This window comes from Phragmites australis, chromosome 23 (genome assembly GCF_958298935.1).
Source record: "Phragmites australis chromosome 23, lpPhrAust1.1, whole genome shotgun sequence".
Taxonomy (NCBI): domain Eukaryota; kingdom Viridiplantae; phylum Streptophyta; class Magnoliopsida; order Poales; family Poaceae; genus Phragmites; species Phragmites australis.
Genome location: NC_084943.1, coordinates 19,070,605 through 19,091,318, shown reverse-complemented (window position 1 = coordinate 19,091,318; position 20,714 = coordinate 19,070,605). Strand labels below are relative to the sequence as shown.

At 41.4% G+C, this 20,714-nt stretch overlaps 2 protein-coding genes across 3 annotated transcripts; one reads left to right on the top strand and one right to left on the bottom strand.

Moving 5' to 3' along the window:
• Positions 1–8,426: 8,426 nt before the first annotated feature.
• On the bottom strand, positions 8,427–12,252 carry LOC133906557 (nucleoside diphosphate kinase 2, chloroplastic-like). The gene is made up of 7 exons (XM_062348498.1): positions 11,975–12,252; positions 10,718–10,771; positions 10,516–10,602; positions 9,636–9,716; positions 9,429–9,541; positions 9,214–9,263; positions 8,427–8,859 (listed from the first exon to the last, which is right to left on the bottom strand). Exons 1-7 carry the CDS (start codon positions 12,167–12,169, stop codon positions 8,792–8,794), a joined length of 648 nt encoding a protein of 215 aa, XP_062204482.1. The 5' UTR covers positions 12,170–12,252; the 3' UTR covers positions 8,427–8,791.
• A 455-nt stretch (positions 12,253–12,707) lies between these two features.
• Positions 12,708–20,421, top strand: LOC133905808 (auxilin-related protein 1-like). Of its 2 annotated transcripts, none has more exons than XM_062347575.1 (8): positions 12,708–13,652; positions 15,151–16,645; positions 16,735–16,849; positions 16,949–17,046; positions 17,186–17,251; positions 17,422–17,511; positions 18,904–19,080; positions 19,877–20,421. In XM_062347575.1, the coding sequence occupies exons 1-8, from the start codon at positions 13,081–13,083 to the stop codon at positions 19,913–19,915; spliced, it is 2,652 nt and encodes an 883-aa protein (XP_062203559.1). In that variant the 5' UTR covers positions 12,708–13,080; the 3' UTR covers positions 19,916–20,421. The 2 variants fall into 2 exon arrangements, with proteins under 2 accessions (XP_062203559.1, XP_062203558.1); XM_062347574.1 differs by having other exon boundaries at positions 16,735–16,873.
• The last annotated feature ends 293 nt before the right edge of the window (positions 20,422–20,714 follow it).

Below are 20,714 nucleotides of genomic sequence, written 5' to 3'. Positions count from 1 at the left end.
CAGACGGGGGAGGGGAAGAGAGATGCTAAGCAAGACAGGAGCCGTGTGGTCGGAGTTGAAGAGGAAGCGGTACAGCAGCCGCGTGATCGGAGTTGACGAGGAGACGCCCCTGTGCGGCCAACGTCGCCGCCGCGTGGTCGTTCTAGCAGTCCACATTCATAAGATCAGCCACACATTGCTCTAGTGCAGTACCACACATTTTGCATTAGAAATCATCACCAAAAAAAAAATCTGATTTTGCACAATCATAAGATCAGCCAATCCTGTTGAAGACGGGATCTAAATTTGTACATTCATGTATGCTCTGAATAAATTCTGGCAAGAATGGTGGCTTACCCAGCGGTGCCAGCGGCTTGGGCGCTGATGTGTGACGTGGCGGGCCTTCCACGGACGATCTTGGCGAGGCCGAAGTTGGGCGGATTTTTTTTAAATAATATTATTTTATTGAAAATTATAAAAATATTAGCAAAATTAAAAAAAACATAAATATATGTGTCTGCCGGTATCCATGGGCCTATGACCTGTTAACACTCTATTTGCCAATAGGTCCCGAGCCCAGAGCTAGCACGGGGGCCTATCGACACTCGGAGTGTCGACAAGTAGTCACATAAGGCATGTCGGCACTCGAAGTGCCGATAGGTTTATAATATGTTGATGGTCGTTAAGTGCCCGTTCGATTTTTGTCTTCCTTTTGCCCACTCGCCGTTCGTGACCGAGAGGGCAGAGCGTCTCCCGGAGAAGTGGTGACCAACGGTGGGCGGTAGAGGAGAGAGAGGGGGCGGTGGGGAGAGAGGCCGTAGGAGGGAGAGCTGGTGGGGCACGTGGAGGACCGGGCAGCTACAGTCATGGTGAGGCTTTTTGTTTTATTTTTTTTTTTTAGATTAGATTAGGAATAGTAGTAGGTATGATACGAACAATGTTTGAGCCAAATTTCAGTACAATAAAATTAGATTAGAGACAAATTTTGGTAGAATAAAATTAGAATAGGAAATATTAGATAGAAAATTTAGGTACAAATATTTAGATTGGAATATTTAGAATAATATATTAAGAATATTTAGAAATTTTAGATTATAACATTTAGAAGTCTTAGAGTAGAATGTTTAGAATATTTAGAGTAGAATATGTAGGTAGACCACGTGTGTGTTCAGATAGTTCGGTACCTCTAGCATTTTTCTTGCCTGTTACTCAACAGATAGTACTCACATGTAAGTATTTTATGTTAAACGTTTATTATTCACTATGTTTTTAGTTCTGTACTTCTAACAATGTTTTTGTTGCAGTATGTTAAGGAAGGGTCAAGGCATCATGTATAATCCAGCGTGGACTGTGAAGATGCAGCAGCGAGAGCATGCAACTGCAGACGTCCATATCCCTAATGGATCGTTTGACCTGTCCACCTACGACACATACTTGCGTTGATTCCACAGGGCAACACAGGTTAGGTGCTTCCTAATGTCTGACAATCCACCGCAGCATGAGCCAGAGATCATGGACACATTTGCCACGGAGCCTCTAGCGGTTTACCAAGCTATGATACATTTTATTTATTATGCTATACTTACTTGCATTGGTATATTCAATGTTTGCTCTTGTGCATTGCAGATGGATATCTGCAGGGAGGTCGGCATTGAGCTCTTCGAGTTTGCTAATCGTTTCAAGGTGACCTCACCCTGTGTTGACCGGTCCGAGCTTATCGACACTCTTTGTTGCCTCGGATGTCATTGCATGGAGGAGTTTTGACGCACTTCGTGCCAGAGGTTGCGGGGCATTGAACCCATCACACAAAGGAGGTCTCCAGCACGCACTGAGGCTCAGCCATCCCGTTTCACCACCGTGCCATTGATGTCCGGTTTGCCACCTCTCCCGTGTTTCATGCCCACTCCTGATTTGGCCATAGGGACTTCGGTGCTAAATACGTCTCTTTTCAATATATCTCTCCTAATTGAACATTACATTTACATGATAGCATGACAGGGGGGGTCACATGCTGTGGCCTCACTAGGCTTCTATGCCACGCTGTCCGGCTCGTTTGCTAGCTTACCTGATGGCTGGATGGAGCTTGCGCCAGATGTGCAGGGCCTATCGCAGATCCCCATGGTGGTGACCGGGAACAAAGAACATCGGCAGATGGATGAACAATGCGGACAGCCTGAGGCACTATAAATCAGATCGGTTTGATGAATAGTAAATGAGCAGCGCTGAAAAAAAACTGATCTGATGAATTTTTTTCCTAGTTCCTTATGTTAAATTTGGCTCTGGTACCATTTGTTATAAATATTATACGATGGATTGAACACAAGATACAATTTTTACATAAAAAACCCTTTAAAAAAACACGAACACTTATCAAATCTTCACTGTACGAGTAGTTACATACAAATATAAGGAAACTACAATAAACCGTCTACTCCTCTCGTACGGCTTACAAGATGTATACAGGTTAGACACAGAAAATTCAAATCTAATACGAAATGATACAGAGCATGTGACAAGCAGACGTCCGTGGTGAGACCAATTATGAAATTCGGATCTTATTTCAACGACTTCGTGTCAACGGAAAGTGACACTAACCCGCCCAATGGCTACAAGGCGCTGGTGCTGCAAGGCCTGCCCATCCTTCCGAAGCTCACCGGCGACGAGGACAACTGCAAAGTCATGGCCAATACTGATCGCCTGCTATTCAAGATCACAGCGCCTCTGATCTCGGAGCAGTGCAATCACCGAGTCATGGAGCCATATATCTCATGGCTGCTCCTGGAGAGACCGGAAGGAAGCTGCAACGTGAAATATTCTCAAGCAACAAAAAAAAAAAAAAAAAAAAAAAATCGGTACCCTAGAAAAATATCCTCGAGTGTGGCCTATGTGTAGTGAACGCAAAGCTGCGGAGAGAAGCTGTAGAAATCCTCCTAGATCTGTCGGTGGATAAATCTTCCATTGTGGCCAGTTAAGCAGCTTGGCCTTCAGTACAACACTACTAGAGATTTTTCTTACGGGGATCACATGGCGTACTTCAAGGTCTACAGCATCTTATTCTTGTTTCACAGGGCTATTAGAAAAACGAGCTACTTGAACTTAACTTGTTATAAGCTCAATTTAAACTCGGTTTGAGATCCTAACAAAATAAACTCAAACTTAACCATAAGTTCACGAACCTATCGAGCTCGAGCTCGAATAGCTCGACTAACTCCAACTGTTGTTCATCGAGGCAAAGCCGTTATCTATTTATTTTAGTCAAATCATTTTTTTAACATCACCATTCAACCTAAAATTGAATCGTCCAACCTCAAGATCACATAACTACATACACATATAGCTTATAGATAGAGCCATAAAAAAAATCCGAGACTCGCGAGCTACTTGAACTCGTTTTGCTCTAGACTCGATTTAAACTGGACTTGAGACCCTAACAAACCAAGCTTAAGCCTGATTATAGGCTCGATCAGATCTTTAACTTGAATGGAGCTCTCCTCAAGTTTATATCGGACTCAAACTTAGGCGATAGACTCGTATGAGCTCGATTGGTTGACAACCCTATTCCTCCATTCATTCGCTAAAGAAGCGCGGTCGCATCAGAAATTCGTCAGGTGAAAAGCTGCAGGCAGGCCCGGCCTTGGAGGGGGGGGGGGTGAGCGGGGCAGCCGCCCTGGGCCCCCAAATCCCACGGCCCATTAGGTATTTTATTCCCTGCTGCAAACCTGCAGTGCTGTGCTGCCTGCCGGCTGCCGCCTGGTGGTCTGCGTCTCAGCGTCTGCGGTCTGCGACTCTGCGAGACTGCGACGCGCCGGCGCCGTGCGGCACGCGCCCACGCCGGACCGGACACCCGACCTGCTGGCTGCTCTGCTCACTGTTGTGCCTCAGTGCCTGGCGAGTGGCTCAGGCTCCTCCAGACTGCAGTCCTGCAGTCCTGCGGTCCTGCACTCCTGCCGCTTGCAACTTGCAAGTTGCAATTGCAAGACGCGAACGTGGACGCGGACACCCATCGCCCAGCCCCAGTCCCCAGACCGCCAGACGCCCAGACATCACGTCGCCACTCACGTGTCGCCACTGTACTGTACAATAACTCAATCAATCAATTACATGGATTTATTTTGATGATCAATTCTCAAAGTATACATATCAATTATTAATTTGTTTTAATTTTCAGCGGGAAGACGTCGAGAGTCGAGACGGTGGCTCGCGCTCGTCTAGTCGTCTTAGTCGACGAATTGGTGATTGGGGATAACGGTGAGACGACAACTTGGCCTAATCGTTGAGATAATAACTTGTCTTAATCGTCTAGTTGGTGATCTTTGTAGTATTTCAACCACTAATGTATTTTCTTTTTAATTTCAGCATGTTCTTGAATTATATCTTCTAGAAAGTATGCATCTAGCAGCGAAAAAAGGAAAAAAAGGAAACGAGTAGATGAGTTGGTGGAATCACAAAAGGGAGCCATTGACAAATTTTTTAAGAGTAATACGAGCAGTTCAAAGAACCCGGATGAGTTGGCGATAGCTGTTATGGAGGAACAATCTAATGAGAATTTAGAAGACCAATACCTTACAGAAGAAAATATAGATACCAATAGGGATGATAACAATGTGAGTGATCATGAGCATATATTTAATTCATCTACTAGTGTTGATGAATAACCATTTTTTTCTTTGGATATCTATGATCCACGAAATTGAGGCGATCTTGATAACAAAGCTAGAGACGTATTAGTTGAGAAGGGACCTATAAGAGAAGAAAATCTTAAATTCCCTTTAGATGGTAACTCAAGGCATTTTTCGTATGCTCATTATTCTAGAACAATGAGCAATGGAGAGGTACATGACAGAAAATGGTTGGTTTATTCTAAGCATGTTGACAAAGTGTTTTGTTTCTGTTGTAAGATTTTCAAATCTAACAATAGCAAGAGTTCATTAGGAGATAATGGATTTAGAGATTGGAAGCATCTCAGCGAAAGGCTCAAAGAATATGAAACTAGTGTCGAGCATATTACTAGCATGAGGTCTTGGAATGAATTAAATACTAGATTGAGAAAAAATGAAACAATTGACAAAGATTTCCAACAGGAAATCACAAAGGAGAAAGAACGGTTGAAGCAAGTTTTGTTTCGAATAGTTGCCATTGTTAAATATCTTGGTAAACGAAATTTGGCTTTTAGAGGATCTAGTGAGCAGCTTTACAATGATAACAATGGTAATTTCTTAGCTTGTGTTGAGATGATTGCAGAATTTAATTTGGTAATGCAAGACCACCTTAGGCGCATTCAAAATAATGAAATTCATTATCATTATCTCAGTCACAAAATTCAGAATGAGTTGATTTCTCTTTTGGCTTCCAATGTTACAAATACTATCTTAAAGATTATCAAAGAGGCCAAATATTTCTCCATTATCCTTGATTGTACCTCTGATGTGAGTCATGAAGAACAAATGACTTTGATAGTTCGATGTGTTAATATGTCTAAGAGGAAAACAAAAATTGAGGAGTACTTTCTTGGGTTTTTGAAGTTGGATGACACATCTGGTTTGGGGCTTTTTAATGTATTGCTTGAGTCTATGAAGTCATTTAGTCTTAATATTGCTGATATAAGGGGTCAAGGATATGACAACGGTTCAAATATGAAAGGAAAACACCAGGGGTACAAAAAAGGTTGCTTGATATCAATCCAAGAGCTTTGTATATGCCATGTGCTTGTCACAATTTTAATCTCACTCTTTGTGACATGGCAAAATTATGTGTTAAAGCTATTTCATTTTTCGGTATTGTGCAACGAATATATGTATTATTTTCTGGTTCTACCAAAAGATGGAAAGTATTACTTGATCATGTTCCAAGTTTGACTGTGGAATCATTGAGCAATACCCGTTGGGAGAGTCGAATCAACAGTGTTAAAGCAATTAGATATCAAGCTTCTCATCTAAGGTCAGCTTTGTCTGAGTTACATCAAGCTTGTGATACCGAACCCAAGGACAAGAGTGATGCAAAAAATTTATTCGATGTTCTTGTTAGCTTTGAGTTTATACTTGGCATGGTTATTTGGTATGATATTTTATTTACTGTAAATACTGTGAGCAAGAAGTTGCAATCATCATCTATATGCATCGACTCTGCCTTGCACCAAATTGAAGGTATGGTTCAATACTTTGACAAGTACAGAAATGAAGGGTATGCATCTAGTTTGAACACTGCCAAAGACCTTGCATCTGAAATGGGTGTTGAGCCATCGTTTCCAGTAAAACGTCGGGCTCTTAGGAAGAAACAATTTGATGAAATTGATTGCAATGAAGAAATACTGCAAGCCGAGAAGGCATTTGAAGTTAATTACTTTTTGGTCATGGTTGATATGGCAACAACTTTATTGAAAAATAGATTTGAAGAACTCCAAGTGTTTCAAGGTATATTCGGGTTTTTACTGAGTTCAAACGCCTTGAAGTCGCTGAATAATATTGAACTAACAGATTGCTGCACTAAATTTGCAAAAACTTTCTATCTGCATGGTTCATCTGATGTGGAGTTAAATGATCTAATATCTGAATTAAGGGTTGTGCAATTGACTTTGCCGGATAGAACAATGTCTGCTATGGAGGTTTTTGAATTTGTTAGAGAAGTGGACTGCTATCCTAATGTTTCTATTGCTTATCGAATCTTATTTATTGTACCTGTGATTGTGGCATCGGCTGAAAGAAGCTTTTCAAAGTTGAAGTTATTGAAGAACTATTTGAGGTCAGTAATGTCTCAAGAAAGACTAACTGGTTTGGCGACCTTATGTATTGAGAAGAATTTGCTAGATGAGATTGATATTGATACCATTATTAGTGACTTCGCTTCTGTAAATGTTAGAAGAAAATTGTTTCAGATGATTTCCACAGGTAAAGTTACATTCATATGCTATTTTACTTTGTAACCTTAGCTATATTTATTGTCTCTAACATGTATAATCGAATTCTTATATTTGTTTTAGATCTATGATAAGCTGGCTTCTATTTTCAAGTTGGGTGATGGAGTCGTGATTGCTAATCTTGGTGCTGAAAAATACGGAGACTTGACTCATAAGTATGTCTTTATTTTACCCTCTCATATAGTCATATACTCATATGTCTCGTCTGCATCTTATTTTATCTGTTTATGTTATTATGTACTGGAGCATGTTATTTTTTTATATGATACATGTAACTGCTATTTTTTGATATATATAATATAACACTATTGTTTTGAGTCACTGTACTATATAAATATTTCAAAATTTATATTTAATGGGGCTCTATTTTTAATCTCGCTCCGGGTCATCGAAATGTCAGAACCGACCCTGGCTGCAGGCCATGCTATCTTTACAAAGTGAAGGAAATGCCAGGACTATCTTAAAAGCATGTGCAACTCGGGGTTTTGTTTGCATCCTCACTCACTGAAACACTCGTATATGTCAAAAGCATCTGTGTTATTATTACACCAGCGATGATGAACATCTCGAGAAACTGAAGGAAGCAATGGCTAATGTGACGCCAGAGGTAATCTGAGTTAAAGAAAATAAACATGAAAAACTTAGTTCCTTAACTTACCAGTATCATACATGAGGTGATCCTTCCTTATGTTATTATTGTCAAACTGAAAATGCTGTTGATGTTGCAGGTGTTCAGAGAAAATATTTGGTTTCAGGTCGATAGGAGAGGAAATACAAGCAGTAACAGAAGTAACCGAATTCCTGTTTTCATCACCGAGCACTGACTTAGAAAAAGGTGGTGCTTCACAAGATAATAGCCGAGAAAACACCTCCTCTTCTCGTCAGCAAGGGAGTGAGCAACATGAGGACTACAAACGGCGTGAAGCCTTGGTATCCTTGTGTGTGATTATATGCAACAGATGGATCCATGCAAATTCAGATTTGGCTCGTAAGTTCAATGAAATCGCAGCTAAGACATGTTTGGAACAAGGGAAGCATGTCAAGGCTTTCACAAGTATATATACTGTGTGGTGTCAGTGTGTGTTTGAAACGTTATATTGATTATGCTGAAGACCTGGTTCTGCTGAACTTCTCCGTCCTTTTCATTTGTTAGTCATTAATAAAGGGGATACATGATTTGCCCCTGGTTAGAAAAAAAGGTCTGCTGATGTATTTTTGAAACATCATTTTTTCCTAATATTTGCATATCATTTCTTTTTTGGGAGATGATAAGTATCTCTTGTCATTGCGCGTAGTATTTTAGGAGCAGGTATAGACCTGACATGAACCGATGAACATGAGCTCACCAATTCATCACTACCCTGTGTACGCTGCCAACCTGTCTGGTTGCATATATATGAACAACCATGACCAAGTCCAAATTTCCATAGCGTAACATGCAGACACATGTTGTAATTTCCAGTTAATCAAACCATGCAATACAACGATTAACATTTGCTCTGCACTGCACATTCACCATCAGTGGTAAATCTCCTTTACTTCCCCCACAAAAGGGCCAACATATATTTCGATTTTGCTTCATGATTATATAAGTTCCACGAACACCACAGCATGTGAAATACAACAGCATGCCGCTAATGACATGGAACTTTCTTGCCTTTATTTTGTTCAAGACGTTACATGTAAATGTGAGAAGAAAATTCTCGACAAGAACAACTGATCAAAGGTTTCAGTTGCAATGATGTTCAATATCACAAAAAGATACTGAATATGTGGAGCCCAGATGAGCTAATTTACTAAGCCGAACTAAACTCATACACTCATACATGGCCCCTTGAATCAAGTTGAACGAAACAACAAACAAGTTCTGGATACGGATCTCACAGCGATCAGCAAAGATTACTCTATAAGCCAAGGTGTTTGAACTGATTCCCATTGGCAGAGCTCGCCTTCTTTGAACCACAGGGCTGCAAACAGGAGAGTAACATGAGCTTGTCATCTCATATTGTCCCAGAATAATAGCAGGCCTAAACAAATTTAGGTAAAAGCTTAAAGGCATGCCATATCATTATGTACATCACTACATCAGTACATGACACTCTTTGTCTCAAGACAATCTAAAACCTGCTCCTGATCGTCATGTTAACTACTCCAGTCTTCATAGTACTTCTCAAAGTTTGTTGATAAAATTACTATTTCTTCCCATTTCATGTTGCTTGTCAATTGCTTTGACATTACCCAGAACCAAATGTTCATGGTTATTGGCCCATGGAATCACCTAATAGTAATGTGGAACCATACTGAATCATTGCTTAACTTACCAATTTCACGTTTGCCATTATCAGGACTATCACTTCCATGGACAACATTCCTGAAACATAAAGTTGCATTATAATTTCTTTGATATACGGGTTAAATGTAAGTGCATTCCAACTAAAGTGTAACATTCTTTGAAATATAGATAAAATGGAAGTGCATTCCAACTAAGTACAACAGGCAAAGTACATTAAAGACATGAAAGAGTGTGGGTGCCAACCTTCCTGTTTGAACTGCAAGATCACCCCTAATGGTCCCTGGTTCAGCTTGAAGGGGATTAGTAGCTCCTATTAGTTTACGAGCTGATGCAACAACACCATCACCCTCCCAGGCCTTATAGGACAGAATAACAAAAAAATTAGCTGCAAAATATGTATTGACCGAAGTGTGGAGTTGCAAATATGTCTAGTTTGTAAAAGAAATATACCATGCAAACAACAGGACCAGAAGTTATGTAATCAATAAGCTTGGGAAAGAAAGGTCTATCCTTCAAATCCTTGTAATGCTCCTGAGAGGAAAGGAAGAGCGAATAAGACAGAGTATATGCAAAAGCGTTGGCAGCTTGTTGATTCAATATAAATATATAATGTACTCCTCGGTGTTTCCCTTCCAAAGTGAAAAAAGATTACACTGTGTGTGCCGACGAAGCACAGAAAGAAATGTTTGACTAGATTTCAATGGTGTTTCCACAAAATTTTGTGTTTGGTAACACATGCTCAGAAAAAGATGAATATTTGAAGATAATATAGAAGAACTATGTGAGTAATGCCTTTATCAATGATTAGTACAAAAAGGACACAGGCAAAAGCATAGTCACTTTAATAAGTGGATGTTTAATGTGAGAATTAGATGGTTGATGCGGTAACTCTTCTGGCAATTAATATAAGAAAAATTGCCATGCGAGAACTATCACAGCACCAGATCAATACTTTGGACGCCCCAGGCTGTCCAGAAGCAAACATGCCAAAACCAAAGATACACAATAACAGCATGAAACCAACTGAACATCAGATACTCCTTTAAGAGAGTAACTGCAGGTGAATAGGAGAATAGAAGTTGGGAAGTATTTCTATGCAGAAAGGATATGCATAAGGATCATAAGCTAAAATGTGTGGCACTGGAAGATATATTTGACAACCAAAGATGATCATTTAACAAGTTCAAGTAATATCCAGAAACTCGTAAGAATACAGACAACTACATGTTCTTTAGAACGGTGTTGCCTAACACAGAATTTTTCCCTCGATGAGTAACTTTGCAATAACAACATTAGGTTTGCCAAGTTTGATGCATTTTGAGAAGCAAACCTGAGCCAAGTCCTTGGGGCACTGAAAAAGCTTTAAGCCCTTCAACAAAAAGCCTTTCTTCTCAAAGCGAGAAATAATCTCCCCAACCTATACGCACCAGATATGCATTATCTAAGTTGAAACTTGAAAGAAACTAATGGAGCTATACTATTCCAGTAATGGAATAGCAACATACTGGAAAAGTGGGGGAAAAAAGGCGTACCAGGCCACGCTGAACACCATCAGGTTTGATCATAATGTAGCTTTGCTCAACCTCCTACAGGGCATAAATTTTTCGTTAAGCAAGGTCCTGTCATGGATAAGGTTCTATAATAATGGACAATTCTCAACTTCTCTTGATATAAGTCATGGGATATTGAAGTAATTGACAATTGCAGAGCTCAGACATTTCACAAATAGAATGTTGCAGACTTCTTTTTCTGAAGCTAGAAGAAAAAATAAGCGTGACACCTTCAAGCCTCAGATAAATGAAACATTCTGCAAGTTCAGGATAAATCCCCTAACAGCGACAAATGACATGGCACACCCCTAACAGTGACAAATGAAGTGAATACTGATCATCTGCATCTTGACTTTCAGGGATTAAATGGATGATATTAATAACTTACAAGCACTATTTCTCCACTCACACGTGCCTTATACTTGTGTAGAGAAAATGGTTTTCTGAAGTTTTGTTGGAGAAAGCTGGTGTAAGAATAGGTTCTACACCTCTTCAAAATAACTCAGCTGTCTCTGCTATGTATTTATCTGTAAAAACAATTGAATTATGCACTGCATATTCAAGGCACATAAAACCGATGGAGTTGACTAAATTAGCTGATAGCATGTTTCAGTTGAAAAATAGGTTGGCAGAGAAAACTTGGCTCCATTGAACGTAAAAGGTAATGCAAGTGTCCAACACATGGTTGGAATTTGGATAATTTCAGAAATCTCGCAGTCACTCCACAGGTATCCTTGCATTCGTCAGAAGAAAGCAAGGTCAAATCTTGACTGGAATCAAGGACAACCTAACGCTGTGCAGAATATACAGTCCACACAGGAGACAAATCCTTTTAATAGTTAATATTAGTAACACCACAACATGAGACACTTGTATATCCATCACGGACAAAATAAGTCCTCTTTGATAATCAACACAATGTAGCATGTTTGAATGCCATATAGTCAGCATTGTCTGCGACAGAATGACCAAAAAGCTTAATTTCACTTCAATATCGATTACTGTCATAATAATCACAGAGAATTAACGAATCCACAATAAAAATTCAAGCTAGAGTAGGTGAAATAAAGAAAATCGACACATTATAGTTCAAAAGAAAAAGAAAAGAAAACCGACACATTACATGGTGCTTTTTCTTGAATTCTGCATAGCCAACTAGCAATTGAAAGGAAAGAGAACTATAACAATCTTTCGTTTAGCTCATCTTTCCCAAAACTTTTCTCCAAGAAAGAAACCAACCGAGGAAGCGACGATGCTGCGCGGTACGGCGCGACGCGCCACGGCCACCCTCCCGCCCCCCGCCGCGCTCAGCCCCAGCCCGGAGCGGGGCCTCGAGGAGGCGGCGAAGGACAGGGACACAGACGGCCTGACCGCAACGGAGGGACGGTGGCCGGTCCCGGCGAGGGGCGGCGCCGTCCTTGCGAGCACGGCCATGGTCTCCAACACCTCCTTCACGCTGCTCCGTACGAACAAAGGCGAGAGGCTTTTGGATTAGGAAGCTGAGCAGCAGAGCAAAAGGCGCCCTCGGTTAAGAACTCGTTGTAGGCATCGATAATTCCGCTTGAGTTCAGTGCTAACGTACTTCATTTTATCCGCTTTCAAAGCTGGAAAGTGAAATCCTTGTGCTAGTATTGTTTACGTCTTTAGGCAGGTTTGGCTCACGAGGGGAAGAAGCCAAGTCGGCGTGGGCCCGAATCTCCTCCACGATGCAGCACAACACGGAACACTGGTCGTTCCAATGATACGCCTCCACGTACCCCATCCCTGCGCGGCCCCACCCACCCAATCCCCCACCTCTCCCGTATCTCCGGCGAAGAGGACCACGCGGAGCCGCCACCGACGCCCTTGCGGAAATCCACCCGACCATTCCATACTAGTCTCATACATGTCGGGCCCATGGAAGTGTGACCCCACACGTCAGCAACCCACGGGCAGCGATATATGGTATCCCCCGGGCCCGCTCGCCAGGGACCCCACCAAGACAGCCGCGTGAGAGAGAGAGACAGAAGAGAGAGAAACACCACCATCTGTCCATCTCTTTCTCTCTCCTCTTCCCCGTTCCTCTCGCTCTCACCCTCTCCTATACTCTCTTCCGTCGCCGGCAGCCTCTCCGGCGGCGCAGATTCTCCGGAAAACGCACCGCCGCCGCCGCCTAAGCCTGCCCATTTCTCCGATCACCGCCTCGCACCTCGTGCCTCCACCGCGAGTTCGTCCGCCTGCCCAGATCCACCTCGCCTCCCTCGCGCTCTCGCCCCCACCACGCGCGCTGATCAACAGGCGACGGAAGCGCCGAAAACGTGCGCTCGAGCCTCAGATCCAGCGATCCGCGTGCGCCCGCGTCCACCATGGACGACTTCCAGGGCCTCCTGGCCCGCGACTTCGGCCTCCGCCCGCAGGGGAAGGCCGCGCCCATGTCGGCCGCCCGCACCTCGGCGACCTCCGGATCCGCTTGGACCAATCCCAGATCCACTTCGGCATCCACCAATGCCCCCTCCGCACCCTCGTACGACGACCTCTTCGGGACCGCGGCGTCCGCCCCGCCGCCCAAGGCCACGCCGTCTCCCTCCGTCGACTCCATCTTCGAATCATTCAAGGAGCCCTCCGCCGCTGCACCGCCACCGAAGCCGAAGCCGAAGCACTCGTCCATGCCGGTGTTCGACAAACCGGTCTATGACGACGACATCTTCGACGGGGTCCCCGGGGTGAAGAGCTCGTCAGCTCGGCATGATGACGTGTTCGGTGGGAGCCACGCGCCACCCCCGGCATACGACGACTTGCTCGGGGGATTTGGGAAGAAATCGGAGGCGAGGGAGGAGGTGGAGAAGAGGAAGCCAGAGCCAGCTGCTGCTGCTGCTTCGTCGACTGGGTTTGATGATTTGATCCCAGGATTTGGCGGGAGTAGCCTGCCGCGGCGAAGGTGAGTACTTTTAGTGCAATTCAATGTGCATGGTTGTTTAGTATGTTATATTGTCCATATGCGCAATCTAGGTGTGCATGGTACATTTAATTTTGGTAGTTTGATTGACTGAAGCGGAAGCTTATGTCGTTACCGAGTAACGACAGGATCATGTGAATGTTTGTTGAGTTGGACAAATTATGTTACCTCATTTATTGGATGTTTCACTGAGTAGATTCTAGCTTGCTAATGTGTCTTAGGTTTGATTTGGTAATCCATGCCAGTGAGGTAGTAAAACATTTTTGATTTATGGTACATGTAGAGCTCTATGCTGCAAAAAATTATCTCAAAATTTATTGTGAAGTTCGATTCGGTAGCCAATTTCCATTGAGTATTATAGGTTTGATTCATGGTAATTTAAACAACTTAGTTCAGAAATATTGATATTGATTTCAATGCATCTTCTCAGCCAAGCCTTATATGCCGTGAATTGCTTGGATTTCTATTGATGTATGTTAAGTTAAGTGCAGGTAATTTAGATTGATCGTGGTACATGTGCTAGGCTACACACATGTTTGATTGAGAAATGCTCACATTCTTTTTCTATATTCATGTTGTTTACTTGTTCACAGCGTATGATAGTTCTGTTTGGATAAGTAGAATCATAAGAGCTTCGCAGAATCTTGATTGAGTTGAGATATTGCAGTTAATGTTGGATTATTTGTAGAACTCTATCCAATTTGTGCCATGTGAATTTTGTTCCAACTGAGATGGATTAATTATAAAATTATGTAGTTTCATGGATTTGAAGCTAAAATCTGGTCTACAAAGGCTTGGTCAAAGTTGAACTTTTGAGTAAATTTAAACAATGCTATCAGGCCGGATCAGTGTGCACAGTGTTGGTGGAGCATTGGTAGTAAATATCAAGATTTGTTAGTAACTTTATATAATATGAGAATCAATGCTAGCTTGTATACTTCGCTATATGAGATCAAATGTCAAGTTTGCTTTGAATTTTAAAACATTTAAGTATGAATTTCCGAGCCCTGTCCCATATTCTTAGAGAGATTGCAACTGCCGACCTTCTTGAGGAAAGCTGTTGCAAACGTGTTGAGTAGAGGTGGTAGCAATACCAATTTTATGTTTAAATAATTTAATACATTGGAAATAATTCCCTTGAACAAGGAATGCATTATATACATCCCATATTATGAAATATTTTAGGTGTTATTTGCTTTGATGTTTCGGTGCCCATGTATATCGATTCCATCTTTATTAAGCTACACATCTAATGCCCATATACACACACACACACACACACATTTTCCCAGACAAGCTTAAGACAGAATAATTGATTCAATGGGCTGACAGATTATTTAGTGACTTATGCATGCAGAAAACTAAGGAGGTAAGAACTTGCTGTGTTTACACAACAATGATGGCCCTTTTTGTGCTATTTCATGCGCACTTTATTCAAAACGTGTCCATGTCATAACTTCTGTCACTTTATTAACTTCAGGGAAACTGTTGGTGCTAAAGAAAAGAAGGTTTCCATGTCAACATCTAAGCCAACAGCTGACATGGCAAGTGACCCCTTTGTTGTTCTGGAAACAACTTTGTCATCAGCCCATCCATCATCTGGGATATTTGCAGATCCCTTGGATGAGTTAGGTAAACCTGCAAAATATCAAGGAAAAAACCGTGGAAGTAGTGCCATTGACAGCGGTCTGTTTGAGGGTTCAAGAACTTTCAACCAGGCACCAAAATCAGAACCTTTGTTTACGTCAGAGATGGGCAGTGGCTCAAAAGATAGGAACGACTCGAGCAGAGCCCGAGCCTCAAGTCCTGTCCAAAGTTATCCCGGAAGAAACTCCGCCCAACAACCTTCTGTGGAGGACTTTGAAAATATCTTTCCTAAGTCGCAGTCTGCCCGACATTCTGATGTCCATGTTGACATTGGTGGAAATGTAAATGATCAATCACCAAGATCTGATGAATCTGAAGATGAGATATGGCTTACAGTATCTGAGATACCCCTCTTCACACAGCCAACTAGTTCCCCGCCACCTTCAAGACCACCACCACCTCTTGCAATTAAGCAAAAACAACATGGATCAAAAGCAAAAAGAAAAGATGATGAGTATCTACGGCGGTCTAACCAAAACTACAATCATCAAAGAAGTTCTTCAAATCAAGCTGGTGTTTCTTCCATAGATGAACTAGAAGATTTTGCCATGGGCAAGTCTCAGAATGCAGGTGCTTTTAACGAGGAAGAATTTGAGAGAAGTACAGCAGCGGCAGCATCTGCAGCTGCTATGAAAGAAGCCATGGATAAAGCTGAGGCAAAATTCAAACATGCCAAGGAATTTCGAGAGAGAGAACGTGATGCAAAGCTTAGAAATAGGGAACAACAGGAACAAGATAATGAAGCAAGGTCGTATACCCAGGATCACAAGGAGAAAGAGAGAAAGGAAAGACTAGAACGAGAAAGACAAAGAGAGGAAAAGGAGAGAGAACAAAGAAAACTTGAAGAAGAGAGAGAACTTGAGCGACAGAGAGGAAGAGAGAGAGATAGGCAAGCAGTGGAGAGAGCTACAAAGGAGGCACGGGAAAGAGCAGCTTCTGAAGCTCGTGCAAAAGCAGAGAGGGAGGCACGCCAATGTGCAGAGCGGGCTGCTGTGCAAAGAGCTCAACAGGAAGCACGCGAGAGGGCTGCGGTGGAGGCTAAAGAGCAAGCAGAGAGGGCTGCTGCTGAAGCAAAAGAGAAGGCTGCTAGTCAAGCCAGGGATAGGGCTGCAGCAGAAAGAGCTGCTGTGGAGAGAGCTCAGCAAGAAGCAAGGAGGAGAGCTGAACGAGCAGCAGTGGAAAGGGCTGCTGCAGAGGCTCGGGAAAGGCAAGCTGCCGCCACCGCCGCCGCCGCAAGAGAGAAACAGAGTAAACCAGATGATCTTGAGTCCTTCTTTGGTATGGGTGCCCGAGCTAATAGTGCTCCGAAGCAAAGGGCTCCAACAGGGGTGATTACTTTACCAAAATATTCATTCCAGATTTGTATTCATTACAACTTTCTCATTATTGTTTTTTTTTCTAATTGTGGATATATCAGGATTCTATGTTTGATTCTCAAACGCAAAATAGAGGGACTTCCACTTCAGCATCAATGAAAAAGGCATCATCAACAACAAATATTACGGATGACCTATCTGCAATATTTGGAGGAGGTACTGATCATTTGAGAAGTAGAGGTACTGAAATCTTGCAATACCAGTGTTCCCCATCACATGGTAGTAACAGTGCATTTGATTTGTTTGTTATTTTAGCTCCTACATCATCAGAAGAATTTCAAGAAATTGATGGAGAGAGCGAAGAAAGAAGGCGTGCTAGATTCGAGCGGCATCAAAGAACTCGTGAACGAGCCGTAATGTTGCTTTAACTTTAATCAAAATAGATATTGTGGATAATTGTTGTTTGTTCCTGGTTGCATTTTATTTTGAGCATGCTTTTTAAGATAAAGAAAATGTGATGCATTGGGTTTATTAGTTTCACTCTGTACGCAGGCAAAGGCTTTGGCTGAGAAGAATGAACGTGACATGCAGAATCAAAGAGAGCAAGCAGAAAGACATGTAAGTACTCTGTCGTCAGCATGTGTCACAAGAAAGTCTCTGTTTATTTTCATAAGCTTGCTGTGGTTCCTTGGTTGCCTGTCATTGAAGCATATAATTTGTCCTTTTGGATGCACTTTGCTGACATTGGCTAGTTTCTTACTTCAAATTGTGTTGTCTGATAATTCCAGAGAATTGCGGAAACACTAGACTTTGAGATTAAGCGGTGGGCTGCTGGAAAAGAAGGCAATTTGCGTGCATTACTATCAACCTTACAATATGTGAGTTGAAACTTCTAAATTGAAGCAATTCACTCTCCCTCATTTTTGTTAATTCTTTGATCATTATGTAGGGATTTTCCTTCTGTAAATAGGAAGCTGCATGCGTGTCTTGTCTTTTGCTGGTTTGCTGGAATCTACAATTTTTCCCATCTCGTTTATGATTTTACAAGTACAGTGCATTTCTTATTGTGTATGCATCATGATCAACATATTGTGCCCCCTGTTCAAGTTTGGTTATGAGGCTGTTTAGTTAAGCATTCAGACCCACTGATAGCAGTTCCAGCATCAGGTTTCACCAACTAGTTTTCAGTTAAAGTTGAGCAGAGTCATGGGTATCAAGGTGATATCTGACAGTTTTGCTCCCTTGCTCATGTTTGAATATAATAATGTAGCAGGATATCTTGAGAACCAGTTTGTTAAATGCTGCTGTAGTGCAATGTTGGATAACAATTATTGATCTGCATTTTTACATTTGCTAGTTGATACTTAATTTCAAGCAGTGTGGTGGAACATTGACAAAAAGGAAAATTTACCATGCCATCAGATATTTTGTTGTGAGCAATACTTGAAACACGTCCAGTGCCTTTTTTTATCAGGCACCAGAAATACTAGGCGGATTGGCATGTCTACGCCGCGCCCCTTTTTTTTCACGGAACATGACAAAAAAAGACTAAAAAAATTAGGTTCACCAATTTTAGGCATCTCAATATTTATTTATGAATTTATTAATATTTAACACATTCATTTAATTACGGGGAAAACAGTATTATTTTATGTATGCACATAATTTTAATATGTAGACGACAGTAATACGAACCTAACAAAATTTGTTTCATATTTTTTTGAGTTTTAGATATTTTTCTGTGCATTTTAGATTATTTCAGCTGATTTATCAATATAACTATTATACCTTTGGCTATTTTTCTGGAATTTTCCAAAAAATTATATTATACATGTAAATACACATATACGTATATGTACACATATACGTATATGTATACATATACATATCCGTATTCGTATATATATATATATATATATATACATATGTACATACGAAGGGCCCACATAAACAGTAGCTGCAGTGCTTGAACCCCTGGAATCGCTCCAATTCTTGGAGCTTTAATATATAGTAAAGTATTGATGTCTGGTTCCATACTCTCGTCACAAGCTGCATCCAACATGCAAAAGCTATTGCTGAGGCCTACTTAACGAAGCATGTAGGATCACTAATTGTGCACAAGGCCGTTGTTTTACAGGCAAAATCTTTTTTAATTGTTGGTGGAATGACTTACCTTGTACACTTATGTAGCTTGTATTTCCATTCAAGCAAAGTTAGAAGAGATGTTCGATGGCTCTCCTAGTATTAATTCTTATATTCTTTCTGAGCAGGTTCTTTGGCCAGAATGTGGATGGCAGCCTGTATCCCTTACTGATTTGATCACTGCTGCTGCTGTTAAAAAAGTGTATAGAAAGGCAACATTGTGTATCCATCCTGATAAGGTGCAACAAAAGGGTGCAAATCTCCAACAGAAATATATTGCTGAGAAGGTTTTTGATCTTCTTAAGGTGTGTATTGCTGTCAAAATATATCCTGAGTAGCAGCTTGCTGATTACACAAATATGCTGCTGCTGTTCATCCTTATTTTTCTTGATCCATGCATCATGGTCTGAAGACATTAAAAACTACTGCTCATTATTTTGTTTTCCTATGTGAAGAAAATTTGTGCACTAGTAAGAGGTAGTACCGACTATTTGCTGAAGACAAAATTGCAGTCTTTTGACATTTACTGATCACTTTTTCTTTTATTACATGTGTGGTCCATGGAAACTAAGATGGGTCCCTGTATGATCGTACATAGAAAGTACCAAGCCTTGACAATTTTGATGTGATTTATGGCCCACGATAGAATGTTCATTACAACAATGGGTTGTCAGACTGGACCACCATCTGGTGCATGGGAAGTACCTGATGTGTACGCCTATTATGCCCACAGCCAAATCAATGCTAATTATAGCAATGACCTGTTAGCCCGCCTTACAGTGGTCTTAGAACACCTATCTTGACAAACTGTTGGGGATTTTAATGCGCTGTGCTGATTACTGAGACTTTATACTCTGCACAGTTTATCCTATTTCCATTTACTGTCTGCTTATCTATTGGTTGAAAGAGACCTGGATAACATCTAGAAGATATCAGGAGGTATTATTTCTGTTAAAATTATGTTCATTTTACCAAGTTCTTGTTAATAACTCTGAAAGTCTGGGATAATAATTCTGTATTTCAGTGATTTTCCGGCCCACTGAATCCCTTGGGCTTCTCCAACTAACTTTAGTAATTCTCGTCTGTACTTAAATAAAACAGGAGGCATGGAACAAATTCAACTCTGAAGAGCTCTTCTAAACAGCGTCGTGAATGAACGTATCGTCATCCATCAATGCCTGCATGGGGCACTCAAGGAGGAACATGCAAGCTAGAGCGGCTTGCGGTCGGTCGGGGAAACCACGAAGCAATCAAGTGAAAGCTCCACTACAATTGTCATCGTTGTCGGCACCATGATTTGTTTTACTCCTCCATTTTGATTTCCTATTTGTATGCGTTGGTTCAATGACAACTCTCAGCTGCATGCGGCGGCCCTAGCCGGACCCCACCCCGTCCAGTAGGTGTATATTAGTGCCCTTTTTTGTACCATTTATCCTGGGCAGTTTGTGCCAGCAGAGTGGGGGCGCGTGGGGCCAGTGTTGTGATTTTGAATTAGGTACAGGGTTTATTTACCATGGATGTCACCTTGTTTGATGCCCATGGTACTGTGGTAAGTTCAGTTGTTTATAGTGGACTTCTGGAACACCCATTAGAGCTCTGTCTGATTTGTGTGATCGATCTTGTATAAAATTGTTCTGGAATTTTGATGCCTTGGTAGTCTGTCATCGTGTTTGGTGGTTTATGCATTCGAGGAATGTATGTAGGATGATACAATATGTAACTGTAGTCTAAACAATACGCGATTTTAGGTGATTGAAAGATTAGAAGTTTTAGGTGACTAAAAAGCAATGTTTCCCTTATGGAATGAAGCAGGAACTCAAAAAATTTATAGGAAACAAAAGAAATCGCTGAATTCCAAACTGAGCTTGAGTTGGAAACATGAAATTCATCGCGCATCAAAAGTAAAAGAAAGCATAAACTTCTCAAAAATAAGTTAAAA

Excerpts from the sequence above, each read along its gene's own strand:
- LOC133906557 (XM_062348498.1), bottom strand. The coding sequence starts at position 12,169 with ATGGCCGTGCTCGCAAGGACGGCGCCGCCCCTCGCCGGGACCGGCCAC. Across the intron at positions 10,603-10,717 it reads ATGGTGTTCAGCGTGGCCTG|GTTGGGGAGATTATTTCTCG; the intron begins GTACGCCTTTTT and ends TGGTGCGTATAG. Across the intron at positions 9,264-9,428 it reads CTTGCAGTTCAAACAGGAAG|GAATGTTGTCCATGGAAGTG; the intron begins GTTGGCACCCAC and ends TTTATGTTTCAG.
- LOC133905808 (XM_062347574.1), top strand. The coding sequence starts at position 13,081 with ATGGACGACTTCCAGGGCCTCCTGGCCCGCGACTTCGGCCTCCGCCCG. Across the intron at positions 17,047-17,185 it reads AAAGAACTCGTGAACGAGCC|GCAAAGGCTTTGGCTGAGAA; the intron begins GTAATGTTGCTT and ends CTCTGTACGCAG. Across the intron at positions 17,252-17,421 it reads GAGAGCAAGCAGAAAGACAT|AGAATTGCGGAAACACTAGA; the intron begins GTAAGTACTCTG and ends TGATAATTCCAG.